The 22,668-nt window shown below is 37.4% G+C and overlaps 2 protein-coding genes across 5 annotated transcripts; one reads left to right on the top strand and one right to left on the bottom strand.

Annotated features, from left to right (window-relative positions):
• Positions 1-1,935: 1,935 nt before the first annotated feature.
• LOC101248198 (protein ESSENTIAL FOR POTEXVIRUS ACCUMULATION 1-like) lies at positions 1,936-10,661 on the top strand. Of its 4 annotated transcripts, none has more exons than XM_010322718.4 (12): positions 1,936-2,405; positions 2,661-2,708; positions 2,800-2,873; positions 3,882-4,676; positions 4,775-4,868; positions 4,994-5,146; positions 5,240-5,992; positions 6,187-8,192; positions 8,276-8,384; positions 8,516-8,615; positions 9,500-9,648; positions 9,988-10,661. In XM_010322718.4, the coding sequence occupies exons 1-12, from the start codon at positions 2,339-2,341 to the stop codon at positions 10,311-10,313; spliced, it is 4,674 nt and encodes a 1,557-aa protein (XP_010321020.2). In that variant the 5' UTR covers positions 1,936-2,338; the 3' UTR covers positions 10,314-10,661. The 4 variants fall into 4 exon arrangements, with proteins under 4 accessions (XP_010321020.2, XP_069154040.1, XP_010321019.2 ...); XM_010322717.4 differs by having other exon boundaries at positions 2,076-2,405; positions 4,988-5,146; XM_069297939.1 differs by lacking the exon at positions 9,500-9,648 and having other exon boundaries at positions 2,074-2,405.
• Positions 10,662-12,719: 2,058 nt separating this feature from the next.
• On the bottom strand, positions 12,720-13,419 carry LOC101247917 (glutaredoxin-C1). Its single transcript, XM_004239478.5, has one exon. The coding sequence runs from the start codon at positions 13,351-13,353 to the stop codon at positions 12,958-12,960; it is 396 nt and encodes a 131-aa protein (XP_004239526.1). The 5' UTR covers positions 13,354-13,419; the 3' UTR covers positions 12,720-12,957.
• Positions 13,420-22,668: the final 9,249 nt, after the last annotated feature.

Below are 22,668 nucleotides of genomic sequence, written 5' to 3'. Positions count from 1 at the left end.
TTTAGATCGATCAAAAATCATAGTGGATAATGTTTTCGCATATGATGTTGCACTTAACATTATGCAAGAAAATGAGGATCTTGAACCTCTATTTGTCGAAGAATGTCGACAAAGATGTGATTGACCAAAATGACAAGATGCAATTCAATCAGAATTAAATTCACTTGATAAGCGTGAGGTTTTTGGACCAGTAGTCCAAACGCCTAGTGATGTTAAATCAATTGGCTATAAATGGGTCTTTGTACGAAATAAAATGAGAGAAATGAGATTGTAAGATACAAGGCACGCCTTGTTGCTTAAGGATTCCCTCAACGACCCGATGTCGATATGAAGAAACATATTCACCTGTTATGGATGCGATAACTTTTCGATATCTCATCGGTTTAGCTGTACATGAAAATCTTGAATTTCATCTAATGGATGTGGTTACAGCTTACCTTTACGGTTCACTTGATAATGAAAATTATATGAAAGTTTTTGAAGGACTTAAAATGACTGAAGCATATAGTTCAAAATCTCGAGAAATATATTCAATCAGATTACAAAAAGTCATCATATGACTTAAAAAAATCAGGGTGCATGTGGTATAATCGCCTCAGTGAGTACTTGATAAAACAAGGTTATATAAACGATGTCATTTGTCCTTGTATATTTATTAAGAAAACAACATTGGGGTTTATTATTCTTGCTGTTTATGTTGATGATATTAATCTCATTGGTACTCCAAAAGAAGTCCAAAAGGCAATTGAATATCTAAAGAAAGAATTTGAGATGAAAGACCTTGGAAAGACAAAAATTTTTCTTGGACTACAAATAGAACATTTAATAGACGGGGTCTTCATCCATCAATCTGCCTATACTGAGAAAATCTTGAAACGATTTTACATGGACAAAGCGCATCCATTAAGTACTCCAATGGTTGTCCGATCACTTGAAGTGAGTAAGGATCCATTCCGATCTCAAGAAGAGAATGAGGAACCTCTTGGTCCAGAAGTACCTTATCTTAGTGCAATTGGGGCACTTGTGTATCTTGCTTATGTTACGAAACCTGACATAGCATTTTCTGTTAATTTGTTAGCAAGATATAGTTCTTCCCCTACACGAACACATTGGAATGGAGGATCATGCTGAGATAATAGTCATTAATGAAGCAAGTAGAGAATATGTATAGTTAAGATCAGTAATACATTTTATCAAAGAAAGATGTGGTTTGAAGTGTGATGTCAAGATATCCACAGTGCTCTTTGAAGATAATGATACATGCATATCTCAATTAAGAGGAGGCTTCATAAAAGGATATAGAACGAAACACATTTCACCAAAATTATTCTTCACACATGATCTCCAGAAGAATAGTGATATTGATGGGCAACAAATTTGTTCAAGTGATAATCCAGCAGATCTATTTACCAAATCTTTGCCAACATCAACTCTTCAAAAGATGGTTCACAAAATCGGAATGCGAAGACTTAACTATCTGAATCGTGATTTTTATCAGGGGGAGTAAAATACGAGCTGCACTCTTTTTTCCTTAGTCTAGGTTTTGTCCCACTAGATTTTATAAAAAAAGTTTTTAATGAGGCAACAAACAATGCGAATTGTGTATGTCTAAAAATATTTTCTTTTTTTTCCACATGAACATCAAAGGGGGAGTGTTGTAAAGAATTATGGATGCCATGTGGCCCCAACAATTTGTGGAATTACATCACTTGTAGTAAGTGTAAATCCAAGGCTCATGCCATGTAGTTCTAACCCATTAGAGGGCCACCTTCACTTCACGAATTAAAATAGTCAAGTACATTTGTAACTTATCTTTTGACTATAAATAGCCATTATATTTACAAAGAATGATACACATATTAAAATATATTACTTTCTCAATTTTCTAACTTTTTATACTTATCTTAATAAGTTCTTTTATAATAAGTTATTTGTATTTGTAGGAGTTTTTAGGTGTTCATGTATCGTATGTAAGTGTGGTAGCCGCACATAATTACTTGTATGATAAGATAAAAAAAATAGTGAACGTATATTGTGGTAAGGATAAAATAAAAATAGAGTTAAAAAAGAAATAAAAATTCTTTTTATTTAATTTTTGGTTTTCGAGAAGATGATTTGGCTCTAGTGACCACCCAAACCCTCAGCCTTTTCTTCTCCGTCACCTGTTCCCGACTCGCGCATCTCTCTGCAACAGTTGTCATCTCGGAACCCTAAAACTCTCTCTGGTTTGTGCTTCGGTCTTCAAATCCACATTCACTCTCATCTGACTCTTCCATTTCACTCTCCCCCTTTTTCTCCGGTTCATTTTTCTGTATCGATCCTCTTTCTCGACAAGGCCATGGCAGAAGGAAATCTTGATCTTCCTGACGATCTTCTTTCCTCTAAGACTTCTGATCACTCCAAAGGTGCTCTATATTTTGTTTAATTTTGATTTACAATTACTTTAGGGCTTATTTCAATTCTAGGGCTTCAGATCAGCCATCTCTCGATTCCAATTGTTCTATTGCAAACTCAAAATACACTGTCAATCTTAATTCAAACATTTATTTTTCACTACCAAGTTGTTGATTTTTCTCACTAAAATATCATCTTCTTCTAGTGTTTGGATCTACCAGTAGTTGATTTTCTTATTTATTTACTAAACATCTGCTTGCTTGCAGGTAATGATGACAACAAGCCTTTCATGGGCCAGCTTGATATTTCCAAAGGTATATATCTTTTTTTAATTATGATTGGTTACATCCCGACTCTGGATCTTCTGATATGTACTTTTTACATTCTCTTGTAATTCTCCTTTAGATCAACCAATGGTGGACAGCAGCATTCCTTTGTCTCCGCAGTGGCTTTATGTTAAACCAAGCGACACAAAGATGGTCAGTTTGCTTACTTTTCAGACAATGGATTATTCCAAGTAGAATTCTCCTTAGTTTTTTTTGGACCCTAACATCTGCTTTTGTGCCGTGCATTTTGCTATTTGGAATACTTGATAGACGGTTTGCAATTTGACAAGAAATTCTGTTCAGACCAGTCCAGATATGGATGTGCAGTTACAACATCATATGCAGTCATTGTCAACTTTAAAATTGTTTTTATTCTCGTACATGATTGAGACTTTTTACTTGCTTTCTGTATGAAACTAAAAAGGAAATAGTATGCTACATCCGGAGATTCGCCTTTCTAAGTATATATATATAGAGTGGGAACCCTTAAGAATGAAGTGTTCTATTGTTGAATTAGACAGTCTTTGTGAAATCTTGTCGGTGTTGGTACCAAAACCATATTAGACCTAACAAAGAAATTGATTTTGATATTGTAGTACCCATATGTGTTGACTAAGTGTGTGTGGTCTGCTTAAGACGGAAAATTTCACACACTAAGCAATTAGAGTAGAAGAGTGTAACCAAGTTTTTTGTTCGTTAAGCTCGTGAATTTATATGGTATTTACCACAGAGGAATACTTCTGTCATGAACGTTGTGCATTTACTTGTGGCTTCACAAAGTTCTACGCCTTAAAACTGAGATTCAGAAAAGTCACTGTCGGTCCAAGATCCTCTTATTGATCTAAACAACAAAAGATACCTTGAAACACCCCAAAAACACTTCCCCTTTAAACTTCAAATGAGTTCGGTCACGTCGTAGCATTATTTCCTCCTAGACTTTCTACGTATGAAATTCTTGAAGTGTCTGTTTCCGATTTCTGTTGCAATGTTAAGCAGAACTGAAGAAAATTTTGTTTTATTTGCCTGTAATCTTTTTGAGATTTGGATTTCCATTCTTCTCTCTCTCTATATATATATCTCAAAGTGCCAGGTGCCCATATTTCTATTATACTGCTTGAATTTTCTAGTAAAATGTTTTCTACTTTGTTCTATTCATCATAGGAACCACGTCCACCAAGCTCTCTGTCACTTGGAAGTTCTGTTGATTCAAGTCAGAAGGACGCTTGGCGTACAGATGTACCTGAGGACAAGAAGGATTGGAGAAGAAAGACAATGGAAACTGAGAGCAGTCGCCGGTGGCGTGAGGAAGAGAGGGAAACTGGCTTGCTTGGTCGGAGAGAACGAAGGAAAACCGATCGCCGTGCTGAGCATGATGTTAATAACCGTAATTCTGGGGTTGATACAAGGCGTGATAACAAGTGGTCTTCTAGGTGGGGTCCTGATGACAAGGAAAAAGAAAATCGCACTGAGAAAAGGATAGATGTAGATAAGGAAGATGTTCATAATGATGGCCAAACATTTGTGGCCAACCGTACTGTCTCAGAACGGGAGTCAGATTCTCGTGACAAGTGGCGTCCACGCTATAAAATGGAGGGCAACTCTGCAGCTCCAAGTTCCTATCGAGCTGCTCCAGGTTTTGGACAGGAGAGAGGAAAAGTAGAAGGGTCAAATGTGGGATTTAACTTGGGTCGTGGGAGGTCTACTGGGACTATTAGAAGACCTTCCTCTGGGGGTGCAATTGGTGCTTCACCATTTGAAAATTCTGTTCCTGGAAAATCAGGAATCTCGACTGGCATATTCAGTTATCCAAGGGGGAAAGCTCTTGACATATACCGCAGGCAAAAGCTTGGCTCATCTCTTTGTAGCATGCCTGAAAATATGGAAGAAGCTCCCCCAGTTACTCAAGTAATTGCTATTGAACCATTAGCTTTTGTTGTTCCTGATGCTGAGGAGGAGGTGAGCTACATCTATTACTTCGTTTGTTCAGACTTGGTAGGTTTTCTAAGTTTTAAAAAAATATTTGATACCAGATTGCTTGATCAATCTTATTATAGGCTGTTCTCAATGATATATGGAAGGGTAAAATTACTGGTGGTGGTGTTTCTAACAATTCCTTTAGAAAGGGTCAATCAATGGATAATGTCACAGGTAATTGTTTCTCTAACGCCATGTCTGGATGCGGTACTGACTGCTACTCCCATCCTATCCGTTGTCTTTTTGAAGTAGGATAAGAGATTTCTCTTTGAATTTGTTTTTGTATCTTCCAGAAACAGGGGATACAGAGCCCAACAATACAAAAATAGGTGCTCCCTCCGCTGATGTCACTGAAGAGACAGTTGATGGGTTGCTGAAAACATCAATACGTGTTGAAGAAGCCAATACCTATAGCTTTGTTTACGAGAACGGTGTCAGGGTCAAGTTTGATGGTGAGTATAGTATTACCTCTATTTAAATCAGCTCTTCTCATCAAGGTTGATTTCCCTGTTGGCTTCTGACAAAGGAACTTATTTGTGATTCAGGAGGAGATAGTCATGAAGGACAGAAAGACAATCATTCTGAAGCTATCGCCGCAGATGGAAGTTTGTTGACCAGGAAGAGAGCTGATAATAGTGACTGCTTCAAATACATTAGTGGGTCCCAATTTGATATTTCTATGCAGAGGTTACCAGATTCTGGAGCAACCAAGACACCTATCTTTGAGAACAATCAACATGTTGCTTTTGATGGCAGTTTAAAGGTGTCTGATGATTCAAATTCTGCATTTGTGAAGTCCTCTTCTGAAATCTATTGGAACAACCTTCTAGGAAGGGGTATTCCACCAGAGGAGTTGAGTTTGTACTATCGTGATCCTCAGGGCGAAATCCAGGGGCCATTTCTCGGAGCTGACATCATATCATGGTATGATCAGGGATTTTTTGGTATGGACTTACTAGTTCGCTTGGAAGATGCCCCTGAAGATTCACCTTTCTTTGAACTTGGTGATGTAATGCCGCATTTGAAATTTGAACATGAACATTTTGGTAACACCAATCTTTCCCAGGCAGAACCATCTGCTGTACTAGAGGGTAAGTTGGATTCTGGTTTACGTAGCTCAGCTTCTGTTTCTGAGATGGTTGGTTCTGCTGCCTTTGATGGCTCCTGCTGGCAGCCATCTGATTTTGATGGCCTTGGTGGGCATCATATTCAGTCAGTACCTGATCATCCAGCTCGTCAATTTAAACCTCCATATTCACAAAATGAAGAGTGTAATGATTTTGGTGCTCAAGATGAAGGTGAGTTAGCATTTTTAGCTTGGATCCTTATTGATTATGTCAATACATAACTTCCTGTCGCTTTGGATGTCAGAATGTAGCCTTTCTTTTCCTGAAAATAGGCCAGCAAGATCATGGTCATTGATATTTAATGTGGTCGGCGTTTATCTGTTGTTTTGCTATTCAATTCTTTAAGTTTCCATCTTCTCTTGCAGAAATTGTGTTTCCAGGAAGACCTGGAAGCAGCGGTAGTCCTATTGGAAAAACTTCTACTGGTCTTACTGATCCTTCAAATATCCACCGTGCAACTCCAAGCGCGATATGTGATGGTGGAGTTTCAAATCATGAAGAGACATTGCATCCACTTGGTTTATTATGGTCAGAGCTTGAAGGCACTACCGGAAAGAGTGGTCCTATCTCAGATGTTCCTTTTAGAGGAACTGGCCAGGATCAAGTTCTAAACCCTGGTGCTGGAAGGGTTGGGCCATTTGGTGCCAAGATGGACTCAACCTCTGCTGCGGAGACATGGACTGATGCTTATAGAAGAAATGCTGGATCGGAACCCAACTTATATCAAGATGCTATGGATGCCAGCCGCTTATTGCACCAGGACCATGAAATGAGCCGGTTTGAGTTAGCAGAGAAGATGTTTTCCCAACAACTTCAGCAGCAGCATCCTCATAATTTGATGTCCCATCATAATAGTAACTTAAATGAAGCTTTGATGGAACGTGGAGCAAATCATAATTTAATGCACCAACCACAGTTGGCGAGTCAGGCTGGGCAGGATCTAGAACACTTTATGGTGCTTCAGCTGCAACAGCAGAGACAGTTACAGCTTCAACAGCTGCAGCAACAGCAACAGCAACAGCAACAGCAACAGTTCCATCAACAGCAAATGCTTATGAAAGAACAACAGTCCCATGTTAGGCAGCTGGCTCTTGAACAATTATTGCAGAGTCAAGTACGGGATCAAAGTCACACACAATCACGTCTTGATGCTATTAGGCATAATAGTGCTCAGGAACAGGTGTTGATAAAGCAACAAATTCTTAGTGATCTGCAACAGCGTCCACGTCTTCCTCCAAGACATGCTGAATCATCTATTGAGCATCTCATTCAAGCAAAGTTTGGTCAAATGCCACATCAAGGGCCTCAAAATGATTTATTGGAGCTCTTATCACGGGCAAAACATGGACAGTTGCACCCTTTAGAGCAACAAGTCCGTCAACAAGAACAAGCTCATGAGAGGTTAAGACAACGTTTGGAAATGGAGGAAGATAGACAGATCGGTGCTGTATGGCCTGTTGATGAAACTGCTCAGTATCTAAGAAATCCAGGTGTTGCTCGTCGAGCAAATTCCGGATTTGGTCCATTAGATATTTACCAACAGCAACAGATACCCCCTCCTGAAGAGCATGTTAGTGTTCTGGAAAGGAATTTGTCAATGCAGGATAGACTTCAGCGGGGTCTCTATGACACTGGATTTATGCCCTTGGAACGGACAATGTCAGTACCTGGTGGTGGTCCTGGTGTTAATTTGGATGCCGTAAATCCTCTAGTACATGCACCAGGTCTAGAAATGCAAGATCCAAATTCAAGAATGCACTCAGCTGGTCATATGCCTGCTTTCTCGACTGGCATCCACTTGCAATCTTCTCACCGTCCTCCGTTTCAATTTCATGCTCCAAATGTTGATACAATTGAAAATTATTGGCCCGAAAGAAATGGTCAGTTACCAGCTGATTGGATGGATACTAGGATGCAGCAACTACATCTTAAAGGTGAGAGGCAAAGAAGAGATTTTGATGTCAAAAGAGCTTCTGAAGATCAAAGTATGTGGATGTCAGCTGGTGCTAATGATGACAGTTCAAAGCGATTACTTATGGAACTGCTCCAGCAAAAGTCTGGCCAGCAGTCAACTGAGCAAGCAGAAATGACCAGAGGGATTTTGTTTGAGAGGGGCTTACACTCTGGTCACTTTTCTGTGACAAATGCTTCAAACCGTTCGTTCAACCCTCTTTTGGACCAGGATACGAGTCTAAACCAAGCTTTTACTGTTGGGTCATATGGTTCTAATTCAGATTTGCCACCACAGAGAGATCATGTAAATGAGATTGCTGATAGCCTTGATGCTTGTGAGAGATTGCCCTTCAAATCTCATTCTGGAGCTTTAGCCGAAGCTCAACCCGTCTTTTCCAGCATCAATGATGCCTCTAAGGTGATTTACAAGATCCCAGACATACATCTTATATGTGTTGGCAATAAACATACATTCTTACATGTCACGATGGGTATCTGTAGGTACATTTAGAGGCTCGCGAAAGTATTGTTAGGCAAGCTGGTTTGACGACTGTAGAAGGGGAAATGCCAACTAATTTGCTTAGCAGGCACACTGCACTCGGGACTGGAGGTTCTCTCTTTCTCTCTCTATAAATACACTCAGACACATATAAATATACATATGTTGTGTATTGCATTGAATACGTATGTCTGTCTGTGCTCGTATATCCTTTTATTAAAAGAAGTTTTGTTGTTTGACAGATTGTAGTGTTTTCAAATCATCTTCACGTGGAAGTCTAGACTTCTACAATGACAAGAGTGATAGAGGGGATTCGGCTATAGAGGAAATTCCCAAGGAACGGTATGTGTTATCATCTGTTTCTTCCTGGAAAGGACTTATTTTTATGTATGTCATTCTGATGGGTTAGTTCGGGAAATCAAGTAAAGTTTGTGCTTCAGTAGCTGCAACAGTTTTGTTCATATAAAATTCTTTGAAAGAGGAAATCACTAGTTGTAATTCCTGGAGTGTAGAATTAATTGCCAAGATTCTATTACAAAAAGAATGTACCCTAATTATAAGGTTGGCTTACTAACAAACTTTTTTTCTGTAGAGTACCGAACATTTTGGTTATGTATGATATTTCACTTGCCTACCATCTTCATTTTACTGATATTCTTACGTCGTATATGAGTATTTTTGTTTTTATCAGAGGAAGTAAATTTTACAAAATCAGTACCACGCTGGTACTGTGAGGAGTACAAAACAGTGTAGTACTGCAGATCTTCCCCTATTTCGTTGTATTGTCCTAAAAATTCGAGAAGGTTTGTCAAGTTTTCTACCCTGCAGACCTTACACCCATTGTAACTCGAGAAGACTGGCACTGTGATTACCACTAGGCTTTGGTCTTAGGAAAAGTGATGTTTTGGCACCAATTTGGATGTTCGAAAACTTTCTCCCATTCTGTATGTTTAGACGAATCACTGTCATATATTCAATTTTTTTGGTACTTGTGTTTTAATCCTGTATAACCATGTTTTGCAAATGTCTGATTTTAATTTTTACATGGTGCTACTCTTCTTGCTCTAAAAGTTCTGTTCCTCAACTTCTTCTTTTCAATGGTTAATTCTTTTTGTGCAAGTCATGGAAGAGTTACCATTTTGTATATAGGACTAGCTCCATTCGCTCAATGAAGATTATGTTGTGATTTTGCTTTCCTGATATGCATCTTGTTTCTATTTGGTTAGAATGGCTGTGACATCAATAAGGACAGATAACATCTTGCCGAAGCGTCCACCTGTCTCGCGCATTTCTTCAACCCAGGAGGGTTTATCGGAGATAAATTCTGATAGCCTAGCGAGAGGCAAAAATCCTTCAGATGGCATGGCTTCTGAAGGTGGGATGTCTTTCTCTTTTTTGTTATCACTGTCTTCTGATTGTGTCTTGATATTACTCTATTTGCTAGCTATTTGCACCTTGAAGATGTGAATTTTGTGACATTTCTTTTGGTCTGTCCAAAAAGTAATGATTCTTTCTATTTTTAGTAACACTTTACTTCAAACTTTACATTTTACCTAGAGTTGGATGATTTCTAGCCATATAAATGTCTGTAACTTATTGAGTCATAAGTTTCAAAAGTCTTTTAGGAGTTATTGTCAATCCCCTTGCACTACTGGCCACACTCATTCTCTCCATCCTAATTGCTAACTTATATTTGTATCGATTCTGTCACTAGGGGGTAGGAAGGAAGCGGGAGGTAATGCTGCAAATCAAGTTCTTGGTTCTGCGACATCTGTAAATAAAGACGGGCGGTTTCGTCGAACTGCATCTTGTAGTGACGCTGATGTTTCAGAGACATCATTCAGTGATATGCTTAAGAGTAATGTTAAGAAGGCAACAGCTCAGGAGGCACATGCATCAGAGGCAATGGATGCAACACAGTATGCCCGTAGTGGTAAGAAGAAAGGAAAGAAAGGAAGACAAATTGATCCTGCTCTTCTTGGTTTCAAGGTTACAAGCAATCGCATCATGATGGGTGAGATACAACGGATAGAAGATTAGTTGCTGTACAGTTGTAACTTATGTCCCATGACATATTCTTGTGCTGTACATTTTCTAGTCGTGTGTAAAATTTCTGTAACACACTTACTGTTATCCCATCCCATTTTGTGTAGGGATGGATGGCTGTTGAGATGTAGTTAGTGTAGCCAATTAGTTGAGTTAACTTGTGTCGATTTAATCAAGTAGAGCAGAGTAATATCCTTACATAATATACCAATAAGCTCTGAAAGTGTAAAGAAGGTGCTTGTGAAGACCTCCTTACGTTCTCTACAATTACAAGAGTGGGAGTAATTATGTTCATAAACTATTAACATTAGGCCTCAATTTTAGCTGTGGTTTCACTATTTACATTCCCACGGCTGCACTTTGCGTTTTCTATACCTTGTACTCATTGTATTTTTTTTGCGTTTTTGAGTTTAAAAAAAACTAAGTAGAGTAAATCATGAATGAGTTTTTTCTTTTATATTGTAAATGATGTAAAATCCCTCACTCAAATCTTGCGTTTCAAACAAGACTCAAAACACCTGTTCTTCCTTTAAAAAAATTCAAAATTTGCGGATCGATCAGTCGAGCTTGATACTACATCGTACAATTATTAACTAAAATTTATCATCAATATTCAAAGTATTCATCTAAATTGTTTGTGATAGAACATTCGTATGAAAAGCATCCCCTTGTAGACTCAGAGGGCGGAGCCAGCATTAGAAGTCTTGAGAGTTTTAAATTTTCCTTTCCCTTCCTTAATATTGAGTTGTCAATAAGTTTTGTTAGGTTCACAAGTTATTACTTAATTTCTAGTACAAAGGGTCTACGAAAAAGTTATTGTGTTCGTCCAAACCCACGAACCCTACTTAGCTCCGACCCCTAATTGTAGTAATGCAATATTACAATCAGGCAACAGAAACACAAAATACAAATATATACGAGTAAATATTTTGAAGACAAATACAAATAAATACACATACAGTTGAAGATAAGCTACCACTTTGGGCAATAAAATGTCAAGCAATGTGAAGCACTGGTCAAACATGAGTTGGTATGACCACTCTTTGCTTATCAAAAAGATTTTATAGAAGGAACACATATTATTCTTCATTTTGAAAATAAATGACCTAATTTGATTTGATATGAAATTTAAAAAAATAAAAAAGATTTTTTACTATTTACTTCTAAATTAAGTTATGTTGAATATACCAAAATGCCATTGAATCTTATGATCTAAAATATGTTAGGTAGAAAACTAAAATTTTGTGATACACTAAGATAACACTAAATTCCGCTGCGTTCATGGTTAAAGATAACACTAAATTCCATTGCGTTCATATATATATATATATATATATATATATATATATATATATAGTTGAGAAAAAGGACAAATATACCTCCGAACTATCATAAATGGTATGCAAATACCCTGCGGTCAAAAATTAAAGCATATATACCCTTTATATTAACGGACATACACTTGTCATAAATCTTATCCACCGATCCGACATTTATCGACGAATAAGATTGCGCCACGTGTCCTTATTTAGTTTTCCGATTGAAGAGCATATGTGATATAGTTTTTGGATTAGCAGGAATATCAATGTCCCAAAAATATGACGGAAAATATCTATATATCATTTACAATAATTCAGAATTATATTTCTCCTTTTCCCAATATAGTTTATATGCATGTGTATTATTTAAAATCTAATAAGATGCTCATTAAATGGCAGAGTTATTGTAGATTAGTAAATATATATATACAAAGTACAAATATATAAAGGGGCATGCTATAGCACACTTATGCTGCTTCTCCAATTAAAAACATACTGTTTCTTTGACAGGACACCACATCAATACCCCAACATTCTCTGAGATCATGTGTCCTAATTTCCGCTCTTCCTGTCCCTTACCTTCCATAATTAACAATATAATTCTTGTATGACACTCGTACAGTAGACAACAAAAAGTATAAAGAAAAGGAAAATGTGCAATCGAGTCCAAGGCCGTCTTAATAAGTTTGAACACTCAAAATCAAATTTCATAAGAAACTTATTATTTTATAGTTATTATATGTAAGTTGAATAACTATAGCATACTTAATGTAATCTTATAATTGAAGTCTCAAAAGGATAGCTAGATATATGCTTGTAGACCTTATAAAGTTAAAAAACTTTTATAAATATATAATAGTATATAGATTTTTCGTAATGCAAAAGGTTTCACCGTTTGGTGAACTTTAGAATATTCACTAATGAGAAAATAAAAATTGAAGGAAAAGTTAAAAAAAGAAGAAGATAAATATAAGAATAGTAAGGTGGATTCAAGATATGAATAAATATATGAATAAATAGCAACGTAAGAAAGGATGATGCAATTAACAAAATGTAGAAATATAAATAAAAAGGATCAACATTAATTAGAGATGGTTTTAATTTCTTGATTATATCTACAAAACAAGGATTACCATAACTCATGAGATCAAACTACTAACTAACATTGACACATTATACCAACTCTAACATACTTAATAATTAGCTACAAAAAAAAAAAAAAAAAACTTAAAACCACATTACTTAAAAGAAACCAAAATTAAAAATGGAGCAACATTCCATTCATCCATCCATTAACCTAATTCTAAAGTTCAAACAAATTAAAGCCATAATGCTCCAGCTTCCTTAAGAAGTGGAACCAAAGTACCATTAATATGAGAAGCCATAACTCTATCCATTGCTCCAATTAATTTTCCACCAATGAATACAACAGGCACTGCTGGTGAGTTTCCTAATAGCCTTGAAAGTGCTCTTTCCATATCTTTACCTTTAGGATCTTGATCCAATTCATAAACAGTTGGATGTACTCCCATTCCACAAAACAACCTTTTCACTGCATGACACATACAACATGTACTCATACTGAATATCACCACAGCACTTCCTGAAGCAAGCCTTATTACTCTCTCTAATGGATCCGACGACGATGATGCACACCTTGTTTCTATGCTGTGGTAGTTTCCACCCCAAGATGATGACTCTGCTGCTTGATACATTGTTATAGATAATATGTTTTTTCAAGAAGTAGAGGTAGAATGTTAGATGATGGAGTTGTGAAGTTGATGAGGGGTGTATATATATAGAGGTGTGTGGGGCCATGTATTAAAGGGGTATTTCCTAGTCCATAATTACTTTATAGGCATGCCAAAAATAGATGTCTAAAATTAATTGTTATTTTAAATAATTAAGAAATAATTTTTAAATTTGTCCTTAATGATAGTGTAGTTCAATTTAAAAGTTATGTAGACTTTTAATATTTTTGATATAGTATGGTTATATTACTCAAATTACACCTTGTAATAACTTTTTTTTGACGGTGTGTATGACCTTAACATGACAAACAATTATGAGTGGAGGAAATTTTACCAATATGGAGTGTACTGGTGAGAGTGTTTCACTCTTAACTAGAAGTTTCGAATACGAGCCTTAGATATTGAGAAATTTTGTTGGAAGCGTCACCCCCTAATAGACCCTACAGAGCGCGATGTAAAACACTAAATAAAAAAAATAAAAACAAAAAGGTATTTGTCTAGTTATATTTGTTAAAGTGTGCGTTGGAATTTAAAACTAAGGTGTAGTAGGAATAAATATAGAAGTAAATGTTCCTTTAATGAGATGTAAGCATTTGTGATGCTTTTTATAAAAAAAACATAAGTGCGAGAATTTAAGGGAAGAGGCAAATGTGTCAGCGGAGAGAGGCGGCTATGATGTTTAATGTGTCTGCAACACAATAAAACACTTTACTCTCGCAATTTTTATTGATACATCGAAATAAGTAGGCGCTCGAGCATTCAAATGGTGCATATGAGTTCGTTTTTGAGATTGAAGTTTTTTATGTAAATTAGTTAAATTTATTAATTTCAAATAATTATCTTTTATTTTATTGATTGATATGACTCATTAAAAAGAATGACTTATTTATATGTTTAGTAATAATTTAATTTTAAAATATCTATTTTATCTTTAATGAAATGATTTATAGTCACAAAAATATTTATAGCTTACTTTGGACTTCAAAAGTTTTTTTTCTCTTGAATTTTATATCAAGTTAAACTAATTTAAATAAAATGGGACGAATAGAGTACTTAAAATAAAATAAAATATTTAATAATATCTTAATTTTAAAATAATAATAGTAATTATTTTAAATCATCTATTTTTAATAAGAACTTAAATAATGTGACGTGGAGCGGATAGTATATAAGGGATCGTTTGGTAGAGGGTATTAGCAAAAATAATACATGCATTAGTTATTTGTTTTAATTGTGTATTGAGCATTGTATTGTTAATATCATGAATTTCTAGGTATTAGTAACATAAAATAATTTAATACATGCATTACCATAATTAAAGATCTAATTCCTATTAAAAATATTTTTACAATATTTCTACCATAATTGCTAAGGATACTTTTATAAATAAATATTATTTTTAATATACCAAATAAAATAATACATATAAAATAAGACTATACATAACTAATACACGTCTGATATTATTTCTATTTAACACCCTTAATACATGGCTGATACTACATTTAACTCTACTTACAACACAAGGAGACAAGTAGTACATGCTTTTGTTTTAGGGATATCCAAATAGAATTGGATAGTATAGTAAACGGCTGGTTGCGTCCTTGTTGTCGGGTAAGACATTAAATTTTACCCTAATAAATTTAATATATTTGATGCTCCTAGCTACTTTTAATGCTCATTTATTTAATACACCACCATTTCTCATACAATAAAATATATTATGATTCTCTATTCTTTTAATGCTAAGTCCAACATGATGTATCGCAGGTTGCTTCATCATAAACGGTCTTTGGATTTTGTAACTTACTCTTCATCCAACCACCCAATTAACTACTTCCTTTCCTCCTTTCATTTATACAGATTGTCTTATATGTTGGCAGTAAATATACAAAATATTGAGAACTGTTAAATCGCAAGAAAATTTAGTCAGAAAATTTTAAAAAATTATAATATTTTTTTAAATTTAAAATAAATTGATGTTTTTTTCATTTTTTAGTAAAAGATATTAAAGAACGTTTTAAAAAAATAAAATTACATAAGAAAAATCTCATTTTTGCCAAATTTTCTGATCAAAAAGATTTTTCCTAAAATACTTATTATTTGAAAGAATTTGGAGCAAAGACAATCGTATATATACCTTAAACTACTTAAAATAATCTCAAGGTCGATTTCATCTTTCAAGAAAACGAAGTGCAACTATCACAAACTAAGTGTCTTCTTAGTGTGTTGATTGAATTCTGAAAAAAGATTAAGTTTTGCATTTTTATGCTTTTCCTCTCTCTAGTCTTATGTTTTTCTCCAACCAAAGAAGAAGTCTCCTCATAAAAAAGAGAGGTTGAACAGTTACTAACTCTTAACTGTTCCATTTTCTTTTTAAAAATTTAATTAATTTTTTTTTCAAAAATTAAATAAAATAGACTCGGGTCAGTCAATATGGGCGATCCACGATTCAAAAAGAATTATATTTCCCACTTTGCACATTGTGGACAAGACCTAAGTCAATATGACATCGATTAGATAAACAAATCATACGATAAATAATATGTGCAACCTGTGAGCAACAAGACTTGGCTTCAAGGTATTTCAAGCCCTAAATAGGAATTCAATGACATGTGGAAATAACTCCCTACTGATATAAGGATATTGTTACTCAGAATACCCCAGATTTCATTCACATTTTCACTAATTACTATTCGATCACCCATCTTGTTAAGAGGTGAACTCGAGTTCATGTTTAACTTTATATACACAAGTGCAATAGCTCACTTGTGTATACAAGTTAAATTGTTCATTTTCATCATCTTTCATTTCTACTCGAATCTATATGTTACATATTAGCTAGTAACATGCTAAAGTAGCAACATTAATTGAAGCATCAAGAAATAACATAAGGTCAAAAGATATTTCAGTAAAAAGTTAATTTAACTTCTCAGTAGAGGCGAATCCATATGCTATTGTGGGGGTGCATGTATACCCGTTAACTTTCAAAAAAATTTGTATATCTATCTTGATAAACTGACGGAGCCACCACAAAAAATATGAAATTGTGCTTTGTACCAGTGGTATAAGCTATCAAATCCACCCAAACGACAAGGGTTCAATATCAAGTAGAATTTTTTTAAAGAATTTTTTTTAGCTTAATATTGGTGCTTTAAATTTTTCATCTTAATATTGGTGCATTTAAAATTTTCAAATCTTGGGTTCGACTCTACTTTTCAGGGTCTCTCACAATGAAAAATAGATAATCATTCATTCATTAACTCATTGATTACTTAACATATGTGTTATGTAACACGCACTACGATGTTTATACATTATATTGGTGCATGCATCTCATGCTTTCAGTTATCCAACATTGTACAAGTCTTGGTCAAAGTACCTCTAGGTGTTTAACGAGTTTCTCTCTTTAATAATCCTCAAAATCACTTTCTAAGAGAGATTCTTGTCTAGCCTATAAAAGAAGTCATAACATGGTAGTGAAAATCATCTTTCTACATCCTCTAACGTCAGAGGCAATTTATCATTTGAGAGAGTCTATTTCTCGACTTGTTCGACACTCTTTGTTTCTAAAACACTATTACAAGCATATGAGATATGAATAAATTCAATAGTCTAATATTGATGAAAAACGTAAACAACCAAGTTATTTTACAATACAAAATATTATCGTATCCTACTGATACACTCAAATTTACTTCTCGAAAAGAAGTATAAGCGGTCGTATCAAGTAAAGAACCCAACTATGAGGTTGGGGTCGATCCCACGAGGAAAATGATTTAGACTTAACTTTAACCTATTATTACTTCTATTTAGTCAAGTCCTTCCCGAAAACAAGTAACAAACAGGGGGGTTGTTAAGCAATAAATGTACTTGTTCTAAATAAACAAGTGACATGGTTAAATATTTGATATTTATAAAGTAATGAGAGTAACTAGGGCTTAAGTGTTCCCCACAGGTTCATAACAGTAATTCTAGCTATAACAATCCTATCCTAGTATCTTGCATGCAAAGTGGTAAGTTATGTATCCCTAATTCCTTGGTCTGGTAAATAGGAAATTTCACTCCACACCTTGGTCCGACTACGTGTGTATGCTTTACTAAACCTTATATTTACCTCATATTAAGCATCATAATCGATGTTTGACTTAGTTGTTACTTCGCACCAACTGACACTAGCCTATTAGATAGTGTATACTAAATCTACGTTGATAATTCTTTTCTTATTATCTACCTCCTTGGTCTAGCAAGTAGCAACAAGGCGAGTTCTAACGCGTGCACTCGTTAAAGAGACTTCTAAATGAAAGATTTATCAATACATGCGAGACACTATTCGAAAATTGTTAGGTTCTACCTTGTTAATTGTCCATGGTTTCCACAACCCTAGCTATGAATTTAGTTTTCCGTGTTAATAATCACACAATTTATAATAGTTTGATAAGAATTCATGTACTTACTTTGATGAGATTGAAGAAAATCCAGAAAATTACTAGAATTAATCAATAAGCTTGCAATAAATGATTTCCGGAAAATAAAATAATTTCCCAAAATCACAAGTTCACAACTAGAACAATAAAATCTAAAAATATCCAAGAGTCTAACCCCAAAAATGAGGTTTTTTTTACAAGTATTTATAAAAATCGAGTCCTACCAAAAGAGGGAAATCTATTTAAGGAAAATCTGCTCAAAAACGCATCTGAGTTGACGACTGGAGCGACGGGCGGTCGAGGCCCTCCATCGTTCCATACTCAACTTCTTTTTCTGCTGCTTTCTTCACCAACTTTCTGTTACCATCTATAGACATGGATGACGGTCCATTGCGTCAACAACGGTTCGTTGATGACTTCAGTTCCTCTATACTTAGAATCTTGTGAAGATGTGGGACTACTTTTTGTTAACATTGACAGATGTGTTGGACGGTCCATTGTGGCTATGACGGTCATCGAGAACCTCCGTAGCTCCACACTTAGACAGAATTTCCGACTTCCTTTAGCAGACTTTTTCTTCGTATGAAGGTGGCCACCACGGACCGTCGATGGCTCCGTAGGTCGTCACTTCTGCAATTTTCAGCATAATTCTCCCACATTCTCCTTCTAGACAGATTTCCAGCAAACAAAGTGAAAACTACATTAAAACCAATACAAAAAGGCCTTAGACACACATTAAACTTAAGGAAAAAACATCGAAAGTACTGTGAAAAACCATGGTACATCAACACCTTCAACTTAAATTCGTTGTTTGTCCTCCATCGACGCGCTGTGACTCACCACAAAATCTTTTTACAAAAGTATCCTTACTTTAGCTTTTTGCAATCATCTGGCTATCAGTCCCGATTATTTTCAAATTGATTTATGCATGCTATCACTATAAGGCTTAATTGTGGATCCGACCATGACACATGCTCACCACACACCGACACCTATCCTCTTTGATCTCTCACCAAGGTGCTAATTTTCCGGTATTGCAACTAGTGCCCTTGCTTCAAAACAACATCCTCATTTTTCACACAATGATTTCAGTTTGTGTATAAGGATTGTTTTTCAAAACTCGCTCACATAACAACTTCACACCTCATTTATACTTATTGCCATAGGCTTGCCCTTATTTTCACTGCTTCAAGTTCACCATAATAGACTCTTAGGATCACGATAGGACTTTCTTAGCTTGTAACTTAGGCTCAGGGTCAGGTAGGGTAAATTTGGATGTATTTTAGTGACTTATTGCCCTCCTTGGAATAAGGTCTAACTATCCTACATTTGCATCGTTTTATTCAGCCCTATTTCTTAATTTTCTTGTATTCTTTCACCTTGCTTTCTCCCTTCTTTCTTTCTTTTTGTGTAAGTGACTCTTTTCTTTTCTTGCTTGTATTTTCACATTTTCAAATACTTTTTTAATTTCACTTTTCTTGAGTAACTTTTCTTTTCTTCTTTCTCTCTCTTTGTTCTTTCAACCCCACTTTCCTGAGCATTCCTCATAAGAATCACCCTCAACTCATGGCTTTGCCATGAGTCAAAGTACAAAATACCCAAAGTTGGATCAGGACCACGACAAGGTTGTTTTCTGCATTAGCCACCCCCAACTTATGCTTCTGGCATAAGTTGAGGTGCACATGTCCAAGGAGGGACCAGGGCTAACACATTGTTCCCAGAAAAGATCAGTTGGGGTGAAAAAGAAAGGTCTATTTTAAGCTCAAATCATTTGGATCAAGAAGGGATTAATTTCATTCGGTTTTCTGTTATATAGGCTAAATATTGACTATATTGAACAAGGGCCTATGATCCTTTCCTATTGTCTATTACGACTTACTTTTAGCAGGACTAACCAGACAAGTTCTAGCTCAGTACAAATAGTGGACGATTCAAATTTTCCTCACACTCACTTGACATCTCATTACTCTACCAGATTATTAGACACCTAATTCGAGTCTTAGATTTAGGGTCATGCAGTGGTGTATCTCTATGTCATGCTTAGAGCCACACATTTATCAGTTACTATGCCTAGTCATGTAGCATTTTCTTTAAATCATGATATCATTTTGGTTAGCCATCATGCATCAGATTCCATTTCTATACTATGTACAAAAGATACCAACATGCCGGTTCAACAATAAAATAGCCAGTCTCTTCGAGAAAAAGAACAGAGGCAAGAAAACCCCAAGAGAGGATCGTGAGTTTTGGGCTACTCAAACTTCACCTTAGAACTCACTTTCTATTTACCCCACCCCCAAAGAAAGACATGCAATTGTCCCTAATGCATAAAAGTATATAAAATAGGGTGATAGGTGAAGCAAATCTGAGGTGCAAAGCGCCGCGTGATCAACAAGGTGGCGGCTCCAGTTGCCCGGAACCCGCTCCCTCTGTAGTCGGGACACCCTCATTAGTGTCCTTAGCAGCAACATCACTATCAATAGTGATCCTCTCATCCTCAACAATTCTGGAGCTAGACGCCCCAACAACCAACTCTATAGCCCTCAACTGGCGGGCCTCCTCATCAATAAGTGAGGCTCTCCTTGCTGTCTCCAACTCATGGCGCTCCTTCTTTCGAGCCTGGGGCTCATTCTCATCTCTAGTCTGATGCCTCTTGTCACACTCTCGTGGTGTAGGTGGTGGAACATTAGTGGTGGAGAAGAGGGCAGCAAACACCATGTCCTCAGCAGGCTCTGCAGAAGGGGCCTCAGACTCAGGCATCTGAGCCTCTAGTATAGTATCTAAGTCGTCTCTCAGACTCTCCACAATAGCCTGGAGAGTCGTGACATCCATTATAGGGGCTGTCCGAGCGAGAACCCGCAGCTCAAATGCGTCCAAATGCTGGTAAACCTCCATGATCTTCTGCTCAGTGTGCTGGGCCATCCTCCCCTCTATGCGCTCTTCTGCCTCAGCAATGGACCTCTACATCCAAGGCTGGATGAGATGCAGAAGTGTGGCCATTTGGGCCTCTAGTATTTGGAACCTAGCTAGCGGGACCAATATAGCAGATGGGATAAGCGGGAGGAACTCGGAGCAGTGCTACCACTCGGGATAGACTCGATCGGAGTGGTATCGGTAGGCTCACATGTAGCCGGATTATCCCCTTGGGCCTGCTCTACCGTGGCTGCCAGGTTCTCACCTAGAGGCTACACCTCTATACGGGGCCCTCTTTTGTGAGACAACTCATTGGCCTCATCGTGAATGAGGCCAATATCTACTGTGCCAAACGGGGTCTTGAGCTCATCAATGTGCCATACGGGGTCTTGAGCACATCAATGTGAAACACGGGCACTTCTGCTAACCTGCACAAAGCAAAAACCATGCACGGGAAAGGGTAAGTAGTAGTGTCCTTAAGGCCCTCTCGTGCATCATCACCTGTAGTATCCGTGCGAAGTCCACCTCGAACACCGCAATCAGCTGCAGTGGGGGAAAGGCAGTGTCGAAGTAGTAACCACAAAAACTTGGCTGTGAAGGTGAGGTTAGCCTTCTTGATACTTCCCTTGGGCTCCCACACCCAATCGGCAGCCTCACCATCGACGAAAAGGTACTGTGCAATCCACCGCTTGGTGTTCTCTCTCAACTCTGGCTCACACTGGAACCGACCATCTTTAATCAACTTCCACCGATAGTCAAACTCAGCAGTGAGAGGTATCCGGGTGGCATCAACATCCGCGCCATAGAGATACCTGCGGATGGGCGGAAAGGAAATGTCAACCCGCTTGCTGCGGACTCGGACGTAATCCAAAGAAGCATGTTTGGCGGGGGATGTCCGTCTGTCTAGCTGAGATCGGAGAGTCGCCACATAGGAGGCGTAGAACTCTCGGACCATCTCCTCACTGTAGCGGCCTACATCCCGAGCCGTCTACTCCAGCCGATGCCTGGTGAATATTTCATGAATAGTTGGCATGGTGGGGAGACTCCCCGTAAGAACCCGCCGCTCTAGTGTCAGGGTCCGGGTCATGACCCCCTTGTCATTTGGCAGGTTGGCGTCGGTGTATACTTGATATTGCCCCTCAACACCACCGGTTGGGCTGATCAGCAACCGGGGTGGGGACGCCAATCTGGGGTGCTGGAGTAGAGTCAGCACTATCAACCTCATCAAACGAGGTAGATTGGGATGCGGTGGAGGGAGAAGAGGCCTCTTCAGACCCGGAGACCTCCTCAAAACCGGAAGCTTCCTCAAAACCGGAAGCATCCTAGGAACCAAATGCTCCCTCATACTGTGCAGTAGACCCAGAAGGTGTCCCGGTTAGTATGCGCTCCTCTTCAGACTAGGAGGCAGTGAATCTGCCGGGCACCACCTTCGTGGGCGTGGCTCTAGTGGTGCGTGCAGCAAAGGTGGGAGTGAGAGCGCCTGGTGGAACGTACTCCGGGTCACGCTCATCGTCTGAGCCTATGACCATCTAGACAGATGGGGCGACGGACTTGGAACGCCCTCGTAAGTAGATGTGGTTTTTTCTTGGTGCCATTAGTACCTGTAAAGAAAAGCAATTAGCACCAGTATATCCAACAAAAGAAAGAAACAAAGTAGAAACAAAAATGGAATGGCAGTGCAGCAGTTGCAACACTACATGAAAGACCCATAAACGGTCCGTCAGAGGCACGACGGTCCGTCATGGGGGTCCATCGAGGAACACTTAGTGAAATTTTTGTATAACATCAGAAGCAAACATTCTGATAGTGGCAAAAATTGTGCAGGACGGACCTTCGCAGGAACGATGGTCCGTCATAGGGGTCCGTCGAAGGACACTTAGACTAAATTTGAAAACATCAAAACAAAGGTTCTGATAGTGTCGACGGTTGTGCAGGACGG

The sequence above is a fragment of the Solanum lycopersicum genome, chromosome 5 (assembly GCF_036512215.1).
Source record: "Solanum lycopersicum chromosome 5, SLM_r2.1".
Lineage (NCBI taxonomy): Eukaryota > Viridiplantae > Streptophyta > Magnoliopsida > Solanales > Solanaceae > Solanum > Solanum lycopersicum.
Note: the sequence above shows the minus strand (reverse complement) of the source record. Positions and strands in the feature narration are given on the sequence as shown.